Source organism: Somniosus microcephalus, chromosome 12 (assembly GCF_052327205.1).
Source record: "Somniosus microcephalus isolate GS21.2 chromosome 12, FLI_Smic_1.0, whole genome shotgun sequence".
Classification (NCBI taxonomy): Eukaryota; Metazoa; Chordata; class Chondrichthyes; order Squaliformes; family Somniosidae; genus Somniosus; species Somniosus microcephalus.
The window spans coordinates 73286604-73306062 of NC_140998.1; the positions used below are offsets into that span (position 1 = coordinate 73286604).

At 43.5% G+C, this 19459-nt stretch overlaps 1 protein-coding gene across 6 annotated transcripts; it reads left to right on the forward strand.

Moving 5' to 3' along the window:
* Window positions 1-1168: 1168 nt before the first annotated feature.
* siva1 (SIVA1, apoptosis-inducing factor) lies at window positions 1169-17566 on the forward strand. 6 transcript variants are annotated; one of them, XR_015080224.1, is made up of 5 exons: window positions 1384-1605; window positions 7118-7351; window positions 9287-9443; window positions 11489-11635; window positions 17347-17566. XR_015080224.1 is itself a non-coding variant. In XM_086003110.1 (4 exons), the coding sequence occupies exons 1-4, from the start codon at window positions 1233-1235 to the stop codon at window positions 17393-17395; spliced, it is 477 nt and encodes a 158-aa protein (XP_085859236.1). In that variant the 5' UTR covers window positions 1169-1232; the 3' UTR covers window positions 17396-17566. The 6 variants fall into 6 exon arrangements, 5 of the variants coding, with proteins under 5 accessions (XP_085859236.1, XP_085859235.1, XP_085859234.1 ...); XM_086003110.1 differs by lacking the exons at window positions 1384-1605; window positions 11489-11635 and adding an exon at window positions 1169-1269; XM_086003109.1 differs by lacking the exon at window positions 11489-11635 and having other exon boundaries at window positions 1382-1605; window positions 7118-7276.
* Window positions 17567-19459: the final 1893 nt, after the last annotated feature.

The following is a 19459-nucleotide window of genomic DNA, read 5'->3' on the forward strand; positions in this document are numbered from 1 at the left end:
GTCATTTCAATTCACCGCTCCATTCCCACTCAGACCTCACCGTCCGCGGCCTCTTGCATTGTTCCACGGAAGCTCAGCGTAAGCTCGAGGAACAGCACCTCATCTTCCGATTAGGCACTTTACAGCCTTCCGGACTCAATATCGAGTTCAACAATTTCAGACATAACCTCGGCCCCTATCATATTTTTATATATTTTTTATCCACACTTTTGGTTTGTGCCTTTTCCTTTTTATTCTCTCCCACATGGCAGCTGTCTTTCAGTCTGCCAGCGCATTTCACACTTCATCTAGAGCCATCCTTTGTTTCTTTACCTGTCCTATTAACATCTCGTCTCACCTTGAATATCTCTTGTCTCTTCACCCCCCACAGACCTTCCCTTTTGTTCTTTCATCCCCTCCCCCATTTCCCAGCCCCCAAACTTGCTTTTTAATGTTTCATTTCCTGCTTTTTTCTCAGTTCTGACGAAGGGTCTTCGACCTGAAATGTTAACTCTGTTTCTCTCTCCAGGATGTTGCCTGGCCTGCTGAGTTTTTCTAGCGTTTTCTGTTGTTATTTCTAAAACATGTTCCCCACTTTGGCCACATGTGTTACTTTGTGAATACTTGAAACCGGATCAGTTAAAAGTCACGTTTAGTTGTAGATTATAGATTTCGAAATGCCAAAACTGCAGTGCAATATTGTACAACTTGCTGCTACGTATTGTGAGATGCACAAAATTGAACACAGTAAAAACTGATTAACAACAGCTTGGATGCGCTAATGTGTAATTTTTTGGCTCCTGGTTTTTCTTATGTTTGTGCAGTGTTTCGGCCTTTGTTCCAATTGGCATTTTCTAAAAAAGTTTCAAATTCAATAATTTCCGTTTTAAAACATCACCCGGATAAAGTGCTTGATGCAATTATTTTTTTTTTTACAGACACTCCCTGACCAGTCTCCATTTCGCCTCCATTTCCAGACGCTCCCTGACCAGTCTCCATTTCTCCTCCATTTACAGACGCTCCCTGACCAGCCGCCATTTACAGACGCTCCCTGACCAGCCACCATTTCTCCTTCATTTACAGATGCTCCCAGGCCAGTCTCCATTTCTCCTCCATTTACAGACGCTCCTTGACCAGACATTATTTCTCCTCCATTTACAGACGCTCCCTGACTCGCTGGAGATTTCCCAGCACGTCCTGATTGTCCCGGAGTCTGTGTCTTAAACTGGCGGATAGTTGTGGGGAGGCGGATAATGTTTAGCCGGGTGCACTTGCCCGCAATTGCTGCAGGTGAGAGGTGGGCGGGACTGGCCGCGACAAAGCCCTCTTACAGTCTATTTGTTTATGTTTGGTTCAACCAAAAGAGCGCCCCGTCCCCTTCCCACGTACGCGCAGGGGACGCGCGGTCACGTGAACAGCCTCTTTCAAATACCGCGCGTCACGGGGTCGGAGGTCAGAGTTTTCCGCGGGAAGTGCTTGGTTGCCTGGCGGCGCTCGCGCGGTGCAGGATGACGAAGAGAGCCAGTCCGTTCGGTGACACCGCGCCGCTGCAGTGGAAGGTCCACGTGACCCAGAAAGAGTTGAACGAGGGGGTCTTTGGGGAGAAGTACAAGCGGGAGGTGTATGGTGAGTGAGGGGGGGGTGGTGGTGTAGACGCTTCTGGCTCTGCTGTGTTAAAATGGAGGGTCGAACGTTTGAGTTGCCGACGCGTCGGTTCGCCCCTGGAGCAGGGCGACCTCCCAGAGCTGGTATCTCGGTGAAATGGCGATGTGTGGGGCTACTGGCCGCCAAAGCGCGCAGCGACTTTTCTATTCGCCCGGTTACGGGCAGCTGACCCGGCTTTCGTGAGCTGGGGGGCGGTACTAAACTGACTTTATGTGAAACAGAAGGCTGCATTTTTTTTTGCGGTCAACAGCGTCCGAACGGCGCCAGCACTCGTCCGCAGACTTTCCATGGGATTTTTGGCACTGGAACTGACTGTAATTAGAGAGCCATTTCAGTGCGGTGCCCTCTACAGGGGATGTGGGACAACAGGGCAAGCAACAGTGAGTCTCTGCAATCAGGTTGAAGAATCCTAACTGAGCCTTAGTGTCTGAACCAGAAAATGTTCGTTAAGAATATTTTTATTTCCATCCCAAATAATGTATAGAAAGTGAAATAAAATGGGGAAAGAAAGATGGAATTAAAAGATTTTGGCCCTGAATTTGCGGTCGTGGCTTCCTGTGGGGAAAATGCCTCCTATCTGCAAATAAAATGCACACACATCTGGTGGTCTGGGGTCCTGGGTACCTGTGGGGAGAGGCCCACGTATCTGGTGGTCTGGGAGCTACGGGGATTCGCGGGTCCTGGGCCCCTCTGGGTACCTGTGGGTAGAAGCCCACGTATCTCGGGTGTAGGCGGTTTGCAAGCGCCCCTGGGATTACGTGGGCCGGCCCAATAAGCATGAATGGGAATACCCCCCAAAATACATGTACACATCAAATAAATAAACCCATTACATATTTAAAATTAGTTAAAATGCCATTTAATTAATATAACAATTAAATGTTTTAAAGGGGCTAACAATATCCTTTCCTTATTGCTCAGGTTTTTTAATGTTTAAATGATTTTTTTTTAAATATTTTTTTTTTCAAATTCTTTTGCTGGTAAAAGCAGGCCTTATGCCTGCTTTTACCAGGCATAAGAATTTCATGGACATTTGCTGGTCAAATAGCCCAACTCTCTGCCCGCAGATGCCTGTTTCCCAGGGATGCGTTGGATCTTGACCGATCACAAGTTCCAGGTTCTGGGTTTTTGCGCATGTAATTCGTGCGTGAAAACCAGAACTGGGCTCGTACGCACCTGTAGGGGCCACAAATTACGGGCCAATTTTTCTTAAGAGCTGAAGGAATGAGACTTCTCACTTGTAAAAGTTAATTTTCAATGCCAGAGAGGCTATTTGGTAGTAGTGAAGACTTTTCACGCTGTTAATTTACTTAGACTAAAATGGACATGCCCTAACTTTCTGGTGAGTTTAATGTGTATCTATCATGCATGAACAGCAACTTCACACTCTTCCATGCATTTCAATGCCAAGTCTCTTGGTGAGATACCATTCTTGTACAGCTTCTGGCTGAGCAGGGCATCTCTGCAGCAACATCCTGATTTCTGTGTTTAACTTGCGTGTGTGGACACAGGAAGTTGCTGTCTGATTTACTCCATAACATGTTGCGCACCAAAGTTAAACATGGAAATCAGGAAATTGCTATCTGATTTGCCCTGCTCCTCCACAAGCTTCGCCACACCAGTAACCTTGCAAGATAGGTTCGGCATTAAAATTCATGAAGCGAAGTTGCGGTACTTGACATGCCAAAAAAGTTAGGGCTTGTCCATTCAAGTGTACTCTTTTTATATGGGGTGGATTAACAAATTACCACCAAACAACCTCTCTGGCACTGAATTAAATTTTTACAAGTGTAGAGTCTCATTCCTTCAGCATTTAATTATTGGAGATTTTTTTTAAATTAGAATTTAAAAAAAAAAGTCTCATCTCCATCCCATCTTTTTTCCCCACTTTCTCTTATTTTGCTTTCTGTGCATAATTTTACAATGAATTAAATATTCTAATTTATACATCCTAGTTTAGACTGCCTCAGAGGACTCTTCAATCTGGTTAAGAGACATGCTGTTGCTTGCCCTGCTTAACACGCCACAGATCCCCTGTAGAGGGCGGCATGCTGAAGAGGATCTTTGGTATCTGTAGGTTGCAGCTCAAAAGTCCACAAAGTCTGTGGGCAGCTGTAAGCGTAATGAACGGCGAGCGTTGTTCCTTCGCTGCTGACTGCAAAATCTGGGCCTTTTTCTGTATCTGATTTGGCATTGAATTACCCACTCTAATTTACACTTCTGTGCGCTGTTATCACAGAATCACAGAAACCCACACTGCAGATAGAGGCCATTTCGGCCCATTGAGCCTGCACTGACACATATCCCACCCGATCCCCGTAACCCCTACACCAACACATATCCCACCCTATCCCCGTAACCCCACGTATTTAATCCCCCTAACACTGTTCAGTCCGGTCCTAGCTGCTCTGTTTCTCTCTCTGCATTATCAGCTCACTTTCAGCAACTTGCCACAAAAAAACATTTAAAACCTGAATGTGTAAGGGCAAGTCAAACTAACGGCAGATGCTGTTGGATTCACTCCTACAGCAAATTATGGGCCTTTGTGTTCAGTAACCATGCAAATTGGTTGCCAGTTTCTTTTAAAACTTTTGTACTACTGCAGTTTACTAGAATGCAGTTTCTTCTCTAGGTGCGGAAAGTTGCTGCCTCATAGATGCTTTTTAGGCTGTTTTGCCTGCCCTCTTCAGCCTGTCATTTGTTTTCTGGACTCCGCAGCTCTCAAAAACAAACGTTTTTATAATATATTCCCAAAAGAGCTCTACAATGAAAGGACTCTTTTTTTAAGTGAAGTTACAAATTTTATAGCTCACTTTAACTGGAGTACCCTAAAAATTCTGGGGCAATAGTGAGTCAAGATTAGGGAATGTAATACTGGTGACCATTGAACACTCCTTGGACTAGTACAGCAAAGGCTGGATGTAGTTGTTTGTGATCTTTTTTGAGTGAGATCAGGCATCTTTAATGACCAAGTGTGCTTGCCAGCTTATGCGGAGTTATGATGGGGCTGTACATCATGCCCAGTAGAAGTTGGGCTGAGTTTCTCAAAACAACTTTTATTCACCCAGTTCTGAGGTGACTGGATAGTATAAATTCATCGCCAGCCCCGCCCCCCCCCTAAATTTTTTCCTTCCATGAAGCATTTATAAGTGTGGTGTCTCAAAGAATAAATGCCAGATCAAAACAGCTTACTACTTTGAGCATAAGTTTATAAAAGTGACCAGTTGCCAAATCTGGTTGCTTATTTTGAATCAATTTTGGTTTTTGTCCTCCCTTGCCTCAATTGGCTTTTCTATCAGATGCGGTACATGTTAAATACCTGGATGGCTTAGTTGTGATTCTAATAGGCTTTCCCATTTGATGCTGGTAGATTCAATTACTTCTTTATGCTCAACGCAAAAGTCAGCTTCCATAGGTAGATGTGCACCTCTAAACTGCTGTTTGACGCTACAACAGTGGACCTCTCTAAACAAACCATTTTTATTGTAGGGATGTGCACTGTAATTCATACAGGATACCACCATATACTCAATCTCTCTGCAAAACATTAAACTTGCACTGTTGGCTCCAGCTAAATGTTTTTTAGTAACTTTAAAGTGGAGCAGTTAACAGATATACCAGCATTTCACTTAACTTTTTGTTTTGGACACAAGTCTCAGGAGTTCTAATGGGGCATGTGTTTAATTTTTAAAGGCATTGAAATGAGTGGCAAAATCACTTAATCATCTGATTTAAATAGTGACACAATAAAATGAGAGCAAGTATAGCGCTTGGAAGTTTCTTCCCTTTTGATGTCCAAACTAGTGTACTCTTCTGATTGGACCAAAAAACAAATTGTAAATTAATCAAATTTTAAATAAACCTTAACAAATCAAATTAAAATCGTGTTGTCCGAATTGATTATGCACTCCAGTCCCCGTGGCGCCCACCGGTCGCGGAAGTACTCAAGCGTGCCAGCGGACACCGCATGCTCCATCTCCAGGGCCACCTGGGCGCGAACATGGCCGCGGAAGAGAGGCAGGCAATCTGGCTGAACGACCCCTTCGACTGCCCGCTGCCTGGACCAATTGATGGCTTTTTTAGCCAGGCCCAGGAGCAGTCCTACGAGGAGGTCCTCCAACCTGCCCGCTCCCCTCCGCACCAGGTGACCGTAGATCAAGAGCGTGGGACTGAAGTGCAACCAAAAATTGAGGAGCAGCCCCTTCAAGTAATGAAAGAGGGGCTGCAACCTCTCTCACACAGCGTAAACGTGAAACACGGACTCCTCCAGGCCGCAGAAAATGCAGGCGGCCTGGGAGTCCGTGAACCTATTTAAAACCATATTGCACGGGACTGCTCTGTGCAATACCCTCCAGGCCAAGTCCCTGATAGAACAAGGGAGGACTCCCGCGTAGAGAGCCCTCCATTGGGGACCTCTGCCAGAAGGCAAGACGGCACGCCAAGGCATGTCCGGACGGCAGGCGAAGATGGCAAAGTGGAGAGTGTGCAGGAGCAGCCCGTACAGGAAACACCTCCGTGCGGAATGAAAAGGCACGGAGGGTATCTCCTCGAGACGGCTCAAGTTGTGAGGCGCCGGTTCCCGAGGGGAGTTTCGGGGCCGGGCGCCGATGAGGAATTCTGTCCGAACGGGGGAAAGCTTGGACGGGATCGCCCCACGTGCTTGAGCCACCTCGATACACCTAGTGGAGCCGGGGCCCAGTGCCACTTTCACCGCTTGATGGCTTTGACCGCGAGCCAGACGTTGGTCCAAGACCGGCGTCGCGCCAGCTCCTCCGCCATCGAGCAGGTCCCCGACTCTGGTCACCTTGCCAGGCACAGCCCTGCGCTCCGCCAGCCACCCGAACCCGCGGTCGTGGAGGTCCAAACTAGTGTAAGAGAATTTTTAAATACCTTCATTAAAACTTTCAGTCAAGGGCAGCCACTCAATCTTGTTTGACCAAATCTCATACCTTGACAAAGCAAAGCTAGCACAATGGTTGAATCTTATTTGATATATCCATTTCAGAAGCCTAAGTATCGCAAGAGATGGAAATAATACCAGCTATTGCCTAGATGGGCTTTTTCTTCCAACACTTGTTAAGCAATCATAGTAAGTTGTCTTCCACCCCCCATTTCCCCCCCCCGGCCCCCCCGTGGCCATTTACTTGCATAGTGTTGTTGTGTATTCTCTCCTAAATGTCAATTTAAAATAGTTACAATATAGCTTTTTTATTTTTGGGAGGGGTGAATAGCAAGACTGATTGATGCCTCTTTTACTAGAGTACCTTTTTGTGTCCCTACAATTGCCTGGAGGGATATTTTTCTGTTACTGTCTCTGCGGTAATCGTCTACCTCCGCTAGCTACATAGTGTACCATTTATATTTGGAATTTTCCTGGCAGAGTTGGTAATCCTGTGGCAATTTTTTTAGTGTAAATAAGTAGCTATTTTAAAATTGTTTCTTGCATATTTTCACCAACTTTTTTTTTCTTCAGAGAAAACTAAGAGCTTACTGTTTAATGGTGCCCAGGCTTTTATGGGAGACATGTGGACTGGTAATTCAGAAGAGAATTGCACATTGGTTCCTGTGCCCAAACCTATGGAAGATAACTGCCTAAAGGGACCAGAGGATGTTTGTAATGGATGTGAAGGACGTGAGTTACTCCACGGGCAAACTTTTCTAGGGCACAATGGACAACTTGTAAAAGGTTCACTATATTCACACCGATGTAGGTTCACTCAATTTAAATTTAATCCATATTAGTTGTATACTCGGATGTTTATTTTTGTGCATTCTATTGGGTTCTTAAACGAGTTACTGGAGTATATTAAATGATCCACTATCTTTTTTGGATTAGATAGTTAAGAGGTCTACAAAGATTTGTTTCTAGATGTTTAAATGAATGTCAAAGGATGTTATAAGGCTAATCGAGTAGTTGCCTAGTAGTGTTTTTTTGTAGTTTTAGGATTTAAGCCAGTGCTTTTGTTTCATGAGTTGAATCCAACTCCTTTTTGCGGTAAAGAGTCAGTGAAAATTTGACTCTTTGTCTGCAGACTGGTTCATCATATCTGATCTATGAAACTTGACATGGCCAGCATTTGTTGTGTATGTTATTTTCATATTGGCAAAAATACACGGGTAGAACTCTGGCATAGGTGTTTGACTTTCCTCACTAAAAGTAATGAGAAATTCAGTACCTCTGGAAATGTTGGATTACTCGAACCCATTTCATTTAAATACCTAATTTGGAAAAAACAGACCACTTGGAAGTAGTTTGTGTAGTTACAATATCGTCTGCTGCCATCAACATTATGAATCTTCTAGTCAATAAATCAGTACTAAATGGTACTAATACTGTTCTTTTTACTGCCATGTTCAATTCATTTTGAATGTGTTCCATTCTAGACGACCAATTTCTAATTCATGAAATTTACCAGCAAACCTGTTAGTCTGGTTTGTTCAAGTTAGACACTTGCACTCAAAATGGAATATTACTCATTTCCACCAATAGATGGGAAATCGGAGCTCCTGGATTCTGCCACCCGTTTTTAATTCAACTCGTGGCCCAGAAAGTATAACTGAATACACTATTCTATCCAGATTGACACTTCATTTGATGCAGTTTTTGAAGCTACACACACTGACCCTGAACTCCTTGGTTGTATTTTCACTACAAATGGAGTAAAGACAAGCTGGTGCATAAAGTAGCTGTGTTATGCAAGTCAATAGATTTAACCAACTGAAATTGTCTAATTCCATTTTGATTGCACAAATTGCTTCTAATTAATTCAATCCTAGCCATCAGTGATGCAGGTGTTTAAAACACTTTCTATTTTGAAAGTCTCTGAAGAGCGAAGTATTGAAGATTTTGTAGGTAACTGTTAAGCTGTGATGTGAAATGGGGCAGTGTCTCTACTCTATTAAGCTCATAATGAAGCTGCTTTTGCCTATGTTACAAATAGCTGGGAGGAATGGTGATAATTGATATGCTGCTGGAATTTTGGTACACTAAAGTTGATAACCTGATGTACCACAAGCTATCTTTGCTATGAAATGTTGCCATTGCTACCAATAGTGAATCAGTGATGTATGTTGAACAGTGTTCAGTAATGCAGCTCTTCAAGCCTATAATCAGAAGCATCCACTCCTTGCTAAGATTTTTAAAGGGGATGGCTACAGAGCTGTTGTGCACTGTTCCTTTTAAATTGGAATTGAAGGCCAGTGATTCAAAGTATTGGCATGAATGTGATTTTGGGGAGTCTCAGTCTCCCTGGGTTACATGCTGTGACTCGGGCTTCTGCTTGTGCCACTTGGCTGGCCACACAGAGGAGTGTGACCGTTTTGAGTGCTGTCATGATACTACATTACAGTAGCATGTTGAATCAGCAGCTCCAACACTAAATGTGGGGAAATTATCTTAATAGTTTCCCAGACCAAAACTGTTGTGTTGCATTTGATGCTGGTATTTCAAATCCATTTAGAAAACCAATTCAGCTTGTTTCTGCCAATGGGCAAGTCTTGATGATAAAGCAAGATGAAGACTTGGCTTTTGAGTTTAAAAATCCACTTTGGTCTCTGCCTTTATTTGAAACTATCGTTATTATGGTAGTTTAGCCTATTATGGTAGTTTAGCCTAATATGCTAATATTTCTGTTCACCATAGCATCAATCAAGCCAGCAACCATGAACTGTTTTATCTGTCTGAAACTGTCCAATTTCAAGGAGCCATGCTCTCAGTGTGACCACTTAATGTGCCAACATTGCAGCAAAGTGTGTGACCACTGTGCAAGGATTTGCTGTTCAATATGTTCAATTGCCGAGTGAGTAATCTGATGGTTTTTTTTATCTACTTGTGGCTTACATTCTGTAAACCTTACAATCTATATGTTCTAACTTAACCAGCAGTCTGCAATATCTTTAATATAGTGAAACCATTATTAGGTTTTTAAATCTTCTGTTCACCTTGATGTGCTGATGATGGATGATATCCTGCTTCCGCATCTTATTAATGATCCATATGACCTAATTTAGTCCCCTTCTATACTTTTGCTGGGGAAAGTTCTTGTTATTGCTTTCGTAATGGTCCAGATTAGGATGGTGTGAAACCACTGAATTCTAACACAGCAGCCGAGCTTCTATCATCAAAGTTGGAGGACATAGAATGATTTCTTGTGTAGATGTCATAGAATAGAATGGATCTTGTGAAGCTTGACCATGAGAAAACTCCACTAATGAATAAAATGCAGTAAGCCTACAACCATTCTAGAAGTCTACGAATAAATCTGTTCCCAAACTAATTCTATAACATGCACACTTGAAATATGCATTAATTACTCAACCTAGTGCAAACATCCAGATGAGATCACATTCATTCTTTTGAAGTGGGTATAATGAATTAATGTTGAGTTGCTTCTTTTCACTTTCTAACCTAACTGGAATGATATTCTGACTTTTATAAAAAATTAAAAAAAATACAATGGATCTGTCCCTTTTTTCTATTGAAGGGTTTTTGTTGTGGAAAGAAACCACTCGGAGTCATGGGTAGGCTGTGATACGGGGAAACTTTATTACAAGCATGCAGGGGAGAGCGTTCAGCAGAAAGTGCCTCGCATTTACAATAGTCATGGCATTTATTTATACATAATCAAGCTACTGCTGACTGTTGCTCAACCGTTAATTACCGGTTACGTAGGCTTTGGCAGATGTTTCTTGTTATCTCAACTGTCCCAGTCTCAAGGTCCTTGCATCTGCTTTCCTGTGATTGTTTAACCAGTGTATCTGGCCTTCTGTGCCCCCTTATCTTTTGCTCACCTATCCTTGGTTTCAAAGACAAACACATTTTCATCCAGACTGCTGAAGCCTACAGTTTTAACATTTTAGCTTGTGTATGGCCAAGCTTCCCATCATGCCTTGCGATTACAATGGCTTGTTACTAACATGGCTACTGACCATTACTACAGCGTACATTAAAAGGTACTGACTTGCATGTGATGGAATAATCACAGGTTCTCAGGATAGTAGCATTGCCCAATGTGCTATTAGTCCCTCAAGCCAACCACTGACCCTCCGGGTTGCCACTTCAGTTTTGATCATAGAATGTAAGGCACAAATGGGCCATTTGGCCCATAGCCTGTGCTGGTGCTGGTTTTCTCCATGAGCCATTTAGTCCAATCACTACTTGCTCCCCATACCCTTTGTAATAATCCCATATTCAAACTGTTTAATGTCCTTTTTTAAGTTTATGGCCTCTGCTTCAGTGGTTTGACTTAATTTCACATTCAAACTACCCTCCAATTACTTTTTAAACCTCCTCTTCGCTTGATACTTTGATCATAAATGTGTGCACTTGAATAGTGGAAACAATCTATCAATTGTTACTTTTATAAATTCTAATTGGGCCACTCATAGAATGGTTACATAGAAACATAGAGATAGGAACAGGAGTAGGCCATTCGGCCCTTCGAGCCTGCTCCGCCATTCAATGAGATCATGGCTGATCTTACCAGTTCAGTACCCCATCCCCGCCTTTTCTCCGTAACCCTTAATCCCCTTAGCCTTCAGAAATATATCCAATTCTCTCTTGAAAATATTTATTGAATTAGCCTTCACAGCCCTCTGTGGCAGGGAATTCCACAGGCTCACCACTCTTTGAGTGAAGAAATTCTTCCTCATCTCTGTTTTAAATTATTTGCCCGCTATTTTTAGACTGTGGCCCCTGGTTCTGTGCTCCCCGGCCATTGGAAACATTCTCTCTGAATTCAGCCTGTCCAGGCCTGCCATAATTTTATATGTTTCGATGAGATCCCCTCTCAATCTTCTAAACTCCAGTGAGTACAAGCCCAAACTATTTAATCTCTCTTCGTAGGTCATTCCCGCCATTCCAGGTATCAGCCTGGTGAATCGCCGTTGCACTCTTTCCATGGCAAGAACATCCTTCCGCAGATGGGGCGACCAAAACTGTACACAATACTCCAGATGCGGTCTCACCAGCACCTTGTACAGCTGTAGTAAGGTATCCCTATTCCTATACTCGAACCCCCTTGATATGAAGGCCAACATACCATTTGCCTTCTTAATCGCCTGTTGCACCTGCATGCTCTCCTTCAGTGACTGGTGCACAAGAACACCCAGGTCCCTCTGCACTTCCCCATCTCCCAATCTATTGCCATTTAGATAATAATCCACCCTCCTGTTTTCACCCCCAAAGTGGATAACCTCGCATTTATCCACATTATAGTGCATCTGCCACGTATCCGCCCATTCCCCCAACCTGTCCAAATCGCACTGTAGCCTCCTGACATCCTCATCAGAGCCCACCCCTCCTCCTAGTTTAGTGTCGTCAGCGAATTTGGAAATAATTGCATCCAATTCCCTGATCCAGATCATTTATATATATATTGTGAACAGCTGGGGTCCCAGGACAGATCCTTGCGGCACCCCGCTGGTCACTGCCTGCCACTCCGAAAACGAGCCGTTTATTCCAACTCTCTGTTTTCTATCCGCCAGCCAGTTCTCTATCCACGTTAATACTTTGCCCCCAATTCCATGAGCCTTAATTTTGCATGATAATCTTTTGTGTGGAACCTTATCGAAGGCTTTCTGGAAGTCAAGGTACACCACATCCACTGGCTCTCCCCCATCTATTTTACCAGTTACTTCCTCAAAAAATTCCAGCAGATTAGTCAAACACGATTTACCCTTTGTAAATCCATGTTGACTCTGTCCGATCCTTTCCCCATTTGTCAAGTGCTCCGCTATTTTATCCTTAATAATGGACTCTAGCATTTTGCCCACAACCGATGTAAGGCTTACTGGTCTATAATTCCCTGCTTTCTCTCTACCCCCCCTTTTTTTTAAATATTGGGGTAACATTAGCTACCCTCCAATCCACGGGTACTGTTCCCGAGTCAATGGAGTTCCGGAAGATGATCCTTAGAGCATCTGCTATCTCCAGGGCCACCTCCTTAAGTACCCTAGGATGTAGTTTATCAGGCCCCGGGGATTTGTCGGCCTTCAGTCCCCTCAACTTACCCAACACCATATCCCTAGAGATACTAATTTCTGTCAGCTCCTCCCTCTCATTAGTCCCTATGTTTGCCGATATTCCTGGGAGGTTATTTGTGTCCTCCTTTGTGAATACAGAACCAAAGTATGAGTTTAATTGGTCTGCCATTTCCTTATTCTCCATTATATATTCTCCCGAATCGGACTGCAAGGGACCGACTTGGGATTTTACCAGTCTTTTCCTCCTGATATACCGATAAAAGCTTTTGCAGTCTGTCTTTATGTTTGCTGCAAGTTTACTTTCGTATTCTATTTTCCCCTTCCTGATTAATCCCTTTGTCCTCTTTTGCTGTATCCTGTACTGCCCCCAATCTTCCGGTCTGGTGCTTTTTTTTGCCAGTTGATATGCCCTTTTTTTTTATTTTATGCTGTCCCTAATTTCCCTCGTTATCCACGGTTGAGTCACCTTTTTAGGTTTATTTTTATGCCAAACCGGTATAAACATGTTCTGGAATTCTTCCATTCTATCTTTGAATGCTTGCCATTGTCTCTCCACTGTCAATCCCCCCAGAAACACCACCCAATCAATCTTACCCAATTCCCGTCTCATACCCTCGTAATTCCCTTTATTTAAGTTCTGGACCTTAGTCTCTGATTCAATTTCCTCACTCTCCATCTCGACTGAGAGCTCGATCATATTATGATCGCTCTGACCCAAGGGGCCTCGTACAAGAAGATTGTTGATAAGTCCCTTCTCATTGCACAATACCCAGTCTAAAATGGCCTGATCTCGAGTCGGCTCCTCGACATATTGGTCCAGATAACCGTCCCGAAAACATTCCAGGAATTCCTCCTCCTCAGAATTTTTACTAATTTGGGTAGTCCAATCAATATGTAAATTAAAGTCACCCATGATGACAGCTGTGCTCTTATCGCACGCTTCTCTAATTTCCCTTTTTATGCCTTCCCTCACCTCCATATTACTATTTGGAGGCCTATATATCACACCCACTAACGTTTTCCTCCCCTTGCTATTTCTCATTTCTGCCCATACAGATTCCGTTTCATCCGAGTTAATATCCTTCCTTTCCATTGCATTAATCCCCTCCTTTACCAGCAATGCTACCCCACCTCCCCTACCTTTTTGCCGATCCTTCCTAAATATTGTATATCCCTGGATGTTAAGTTCCCAGCCTTGCCCACCCTGCAGCCACGTTTCTGTAATCCCAATCAAATCATACTTGTTTACCTCTATTTCCACAACTAATTCATCCACCTTGTTCCTAATGCTTCTAGCATTAAGATACAAAGCCTTCAGGCTTGCTTTTTTCACACTCTCATTATGAATTAGTTTGGCCCTTTGTGTTTCTCTCCTTTGCTTATTGCTTCTCACCTTTCTACCATCTATTTCTGACTTCATATGACTTCCCTCTTTTCCACTACCTAGGTTCCCATCCCCCTGCCAAATTAGTTTAAATCCTCCCGAACCGCCCTAGAAAATATTACCCCGAGGACATCGGCTCCCTCACAGTTCAGGTGTAGACCGTCCCCTTGGTACAGGTCACTCCTCCCCAAGAACTGGTTCCAATGCCTCAAGAATTTAAATCCCTCTCCCTTGCACCACTGCTCAAGCCACGTATTTAGCTTATCTATCTTACTCTCTCTAAACTTATTTGCTCGTGGCACTGGTAGCAATCCAGAGATTACTACCTTTGAGGTCCTACTTTTCAATTTAGTTCCTAACTCCCTAAATTCAGCTTGTAGGACCTCCTCCCTCTTTTTACCTACATCGTTGGTACCTACATGTACCACGACAACTGGCTGATCCCCCTCCCCCTTCAGAATGCTCTGCACCCGCTCCGAGACATCCTTGACCCTTGCACCAGGGAGGCAACATACCATCTTGGAGTCTCGGTCTCGGCCACAGAAACTCCTATCTATCCCCCTTACAATTGAATCCCCTATCCCTCTTTTTCCCGCCCTTCTGTGCAGCAGAGCCAGTCATGGTGCCCTGAACCTGGCTGCTGGTGCCTTCCCCTGATAAGTCATCTCCCCCAACAGTACCCAAAACGGTAAACCTGTTTTGGAGGGAGATGACCGCAGGTGACTCCTGCACTACCTTCCTGCCTTTACCCTGCCTTTTGGTCACCCATTTACTGTCTGAGCTAGCCTTTACCTGCGGTGTGACCAACTCACTGAATGTGCTATCCACAACATCCTCAGCATCGCGTATGCTCCAGAGTGAGTCCATTCGCAGCTCCAGCGCCGCCATGCGGTCCGCTAGGAGCTGCAGCTGGACACACTTCCTGCACACATAGTTGTCAGGGACAGTGTCCCTGATTTCCCACATGGCACAGCACAGAAGGAGGCCATTTGGCCCATCAAGCCTGTGCCAGCTCTCTGCAAGAGCACCTCAGCTAGTCCCACTCCCCTACCCTTTCCCCATAGCCCTGCAAATTTTCTCCCTTCAGGTACTTATCCAATTCCCTTTTGAAAGCCACAATTGAATCTGCCTCCACCACCCTTTCAGGCAGTGCATTCCAGATCCAAGCCACTCGCAGCGTAAAAAACATTTTTCCTCGTGTTGCCTTTGGTTCTTTTGCCAATCACCTTAAATCTGTGTCCTCTGGTTCTCAACCCTTCTGCCAATGGGAACGGTTTCCCTCTATTCTGTCTAGACCCCTCATGATTTGAACACCTCTTATCAAATCTCCTCTCGACCTTCTTTGCTCTAAGGAGAATAACCCCAGCTTCTCTAGTCTAGCCACGTAACTGAAGTCCCTCATCCCTGGAATCATTCTCGTAAATCTTTTCTGCACCCTCTAAGGCCTTCACATCCTTCCTAAAGTGTGGTGCCCAGAATTGCACACCGTATTCCAGTTGAGGCCGAACCAGTGTTTTATACAGGTTCATCATAACTTCCTTGCTTTTGTACTCTATATGCCTCTATAAAGCCCAGGATCCTGTGTGCTTTTTTAACTGCTTTTTCAACCTGCTCTGTCACCTTCAATGATTTGTGCACATATATCCCCCAGGTCTCTGTTCATGCACCCCATTTAGGATTGAACCCTTTAGTTTATATTGCTTCTCCTCATTCTTCCTACCAAAATGTATCGCTGCACTTTTCTGCATTAAATTTCACCTGCCATGTGTCTGCCCATTTCACCAGCCTGTATGTCGTCTTGAAGTCTATCACTATCCTGCTCCACTGTTCCCTATACTTCCAAGTTTTGTCATCTGCAAATTTTGAAATGACTCCCAATTCACTAATATACATCAAGAAAAGCCGTGGTCCTAGTACCGATCCCCGGGGAGCACCACTGTATACCTTCCTCCAGTCTGAAAAACAACTTCACCATTACTGTTTCCTGTCACTTAGCCAATTTTGGATCCAAGTTGCCACTGTCTCTTTTATTCCAGGGCTTCAGGTTTGCTGGCAAACCTATTATGTGGCACTTTATCAACGCCTTTTTGGAAGTCCATATACATCATGTCCACTGCATTGCCCTCATCAACTCTGTTACCTCATCAAAAAACTCGATCAAGTTAATTAACCACGATTTGCCTTTAACAAATTCATGCTGGCTTTCCTTAATTAATCCACACTTGTCCAAGTGACTGTTAACTTTGTCCCTGATTATCATTTTCTAAAAGCTTCCCCACTACCGAGGTTAAACTGACTGGCCTGTAGTTGCTGGGTTTATCCATACACCTTTTTTTTTGAACAAGGGTGTAACATTTGCAATTCTCCAGCCCTCTGGCACCACCCCCGTATCAAGAAGATTGGAAGATTATGGCCAGTCCCTCTCTGATTTCCTCCTTGACCTCCCTCCGCATCCTAGGTAGCATCCCATCCGGTCCTGGTGACTTATTAAGTACAGACAGCCTTTCTAGTACCTCCTCCATCAATTTTTATCTCAACTGCCTCCTTTCACTGACTTTGGCAGCAGCATCTTCCTTTAGTGAAGACATGCAAAGTACTCATTTAGTACCTCCGCCATGCCCTCTGCCTCCATGTGTAGGTCTCCTTTTTAGTCTCTAATCGGCCCCACCTCTTCCCGTTTATTATTTATATGCCCATAAACTCAGCTGTATGGGGGAGGGGCAGAGAGAAGAGGAGAAAGTCAGTCCAAACTTTAATTTCTCTTCACTGTAACCCCTTATCCCCAGTGAATCTCTACTGCACCTTTTCCATTACTTTTTGTATCCTTGCTAGAATGGGGTGCCTGAAATCATAGTACTCCTGATTTTATCTCCTGGATTTTTGCACTAGATTTTGAATATTCTCTGCACATTTCACAGACAAATTGTGAAATTCCAGTATAGCATCTAGAAATGAGTATTAATGAAGTATGATGGCAGATGGAACTTCCTTCCTGGTGGCTTTTTCAGAATTAGTCACTGATCTCCAGACACTACGTGATCCTGCTTCTACTATTCAACCTTTGCCTACCTCCGCTAGTAAATACTGCATCAAACTCTACGTAGCAGTAGTGAGCAAATGCTGCTTCCAGTCTTATTGCTGCATAGGGGTTTGTATAAAGTGCATCCTTGTAGCTGGGTGATGTGCATCCTTGCTCTGATTGGCAACATCTGGTTTATGAATAATAGCTTTATCATAACTCTACCCAACACTTGCACTCCTGTAATAAGAATAACTTCAGTGCTAGTGTTGCATTTCTTTTACTATTAATTATATCTCCCTTCACTTTCTTTCAGCTATAATGAAGCCTATGATAAGGTGTTCTGCTATGAATGCTTCACCTGAAAGGATATCGAAGAAGTTTGTGGACTGGCTCTAACTTGTAGAGGAATGTTTACACTTAAAGTGCATTAATTTGATCACTCTGCCATGTACAAATGGAAGTGAAATTCTACATTGTAACATACTGTTTTAATTACTTGTGTATTTGTATAAATAAAGCTTTTTTGTATAACTTTTTTGCAGTACTTCTCTATATTGCTCCTCTTACTTGGAAATATACAGACTATTTACATTACCCTCACATATGGACAGAATCTCACCAGTTAGATTGTGCTTTGACAGATGGGGGTTATTAACTAATGTGGCAGTGCATCACCCACTGTTAAAGAACTTGTCTGATTTTTTTTTTTTCATCCCATTGATTTCAATGTGACAATCAGATGAGTTCTATAATGGGTGGGCAGTCTGCTCCTCTGGCTCTTCACTGTCCTGACCGTGAAGTTGAAAATTAGCACCACTTTCTTCCCACCCCCCGCCCCATCCTCACTTCCAGCAGGAATAGAAGGCTCAGTCCATGGTACATCTGTGAAGGTGTCAGGGTGGCTGCTGTTGGGAATTAAAATGTTAGTGCAAAGTGTTACAAGTTGAAGCAGACTAGAGTAATTGCTAATCTACCATGCATGAACTTAACTTTTGGAAATATTTGAAGATAATTGCTGGATGCAGAAAGGGGAAAAACCCCACTTGCACTACTGAAATCATTTTTAATACGTGGTGGTGGTGCCTCTGACTATTCCACAATAATTCATAAATTGGTTTTGGTAGCCAGAGTGTGATGGTTAAAATTCTGCACTTGGATACTTGTGGGCCATTCCCATAGATTAATGGATGTTCTGCTTATCTGTAGATTTACAGGTAATTTCATGCCAGTGAATGCAGAATATTGCACTGCAGCTGCAGTAGCTTATCTTGTTTAAATGCATGATTCTGTTTAGGCAACCTGCAGGTTATTGTATTTAATGTACTGTGGAACTTATTTATACATTGGCTCTGAATTATTTTTGAGGGGGTGCATTCTAATGTAAGTGATGTGCCTGCCCAGGATCTCTGCTGTTGACCCTGTCAAAGTTCATATGGGAGTGGTGGGCATCCATATCAGAAGGGGCACATGTCAAGTGATCTGCCAAATGGTCCTTTTGAGCAGAAGAAAACTGAGTGGGTTTTTTTCCCCCCTCAAACCCTCTTTCCTACCCCACCCCAAGAAACAGGTCAGTGCTCTTGGTGAGGTGGGAGGGGGGGCCTGCATGTTTTTAAATCATTTCACATCCTCCAAGTGGGCTATACTTCTGTTGAGCCATGTGATCTGATCAAGTGTGCTGGGCCTGTGGGAACTTGTTTGGCCCCCTCTTGCACCAATTGCACTGTAAGGGGTGTGCAGTGACAGACTGGGAATTCCATGCAAGTCTGAGACCCACTATATCTAGGTCCTGGTTTAAATTCCTGCTCTTCTGGTGGACTTAAATTGTGTCTGACCCACTTAATTCTTCATAAATAGTCTAATTGGTGCTCCCAATGAAAAGTTTAATCAAAAAGCAGGACTTTGATATGCTAAATGGAATGAGAACATTTATTTCTATTGTGCCTTATGCCCTAAATGTGTCAGTGCTTTACAAACAATGGATGTTGAAGTATACTTGCGGTTGTAGTCAGCAAGATCCCACAAATGAGATTAAAGACTTGCGTGTTTTTTAAGTGATGGTTGAGGGAGGAACGGTGAACACGGGGAGAAATCCTTTCTCTAGCTTCATGGGATTTTTTTACATTTGCCTGAACAGGTAGATGGGCTTCAGTTTAGCATCTATCCAAAAGACAGCACTTCTGATGAGCATATTGAGGGAATGCAGCATTAAGTCCTGGATTGAGGCAAGGGTGCTACTTACTGAACCAAACTGACACTTGGACACTGCTGGTTGTAAATTGATTTTTGCTTGTGACTGAAGTATATAAATGAACCGTTTAATAGACCGCTGTGTAGCTTTTTTTTTTACACTGCACTTAACTTCTGTGGCTTTCCCACTACCTTTTGTCAACTGATTAAAGCAAATGTTTACATAGACTGTACAGCAC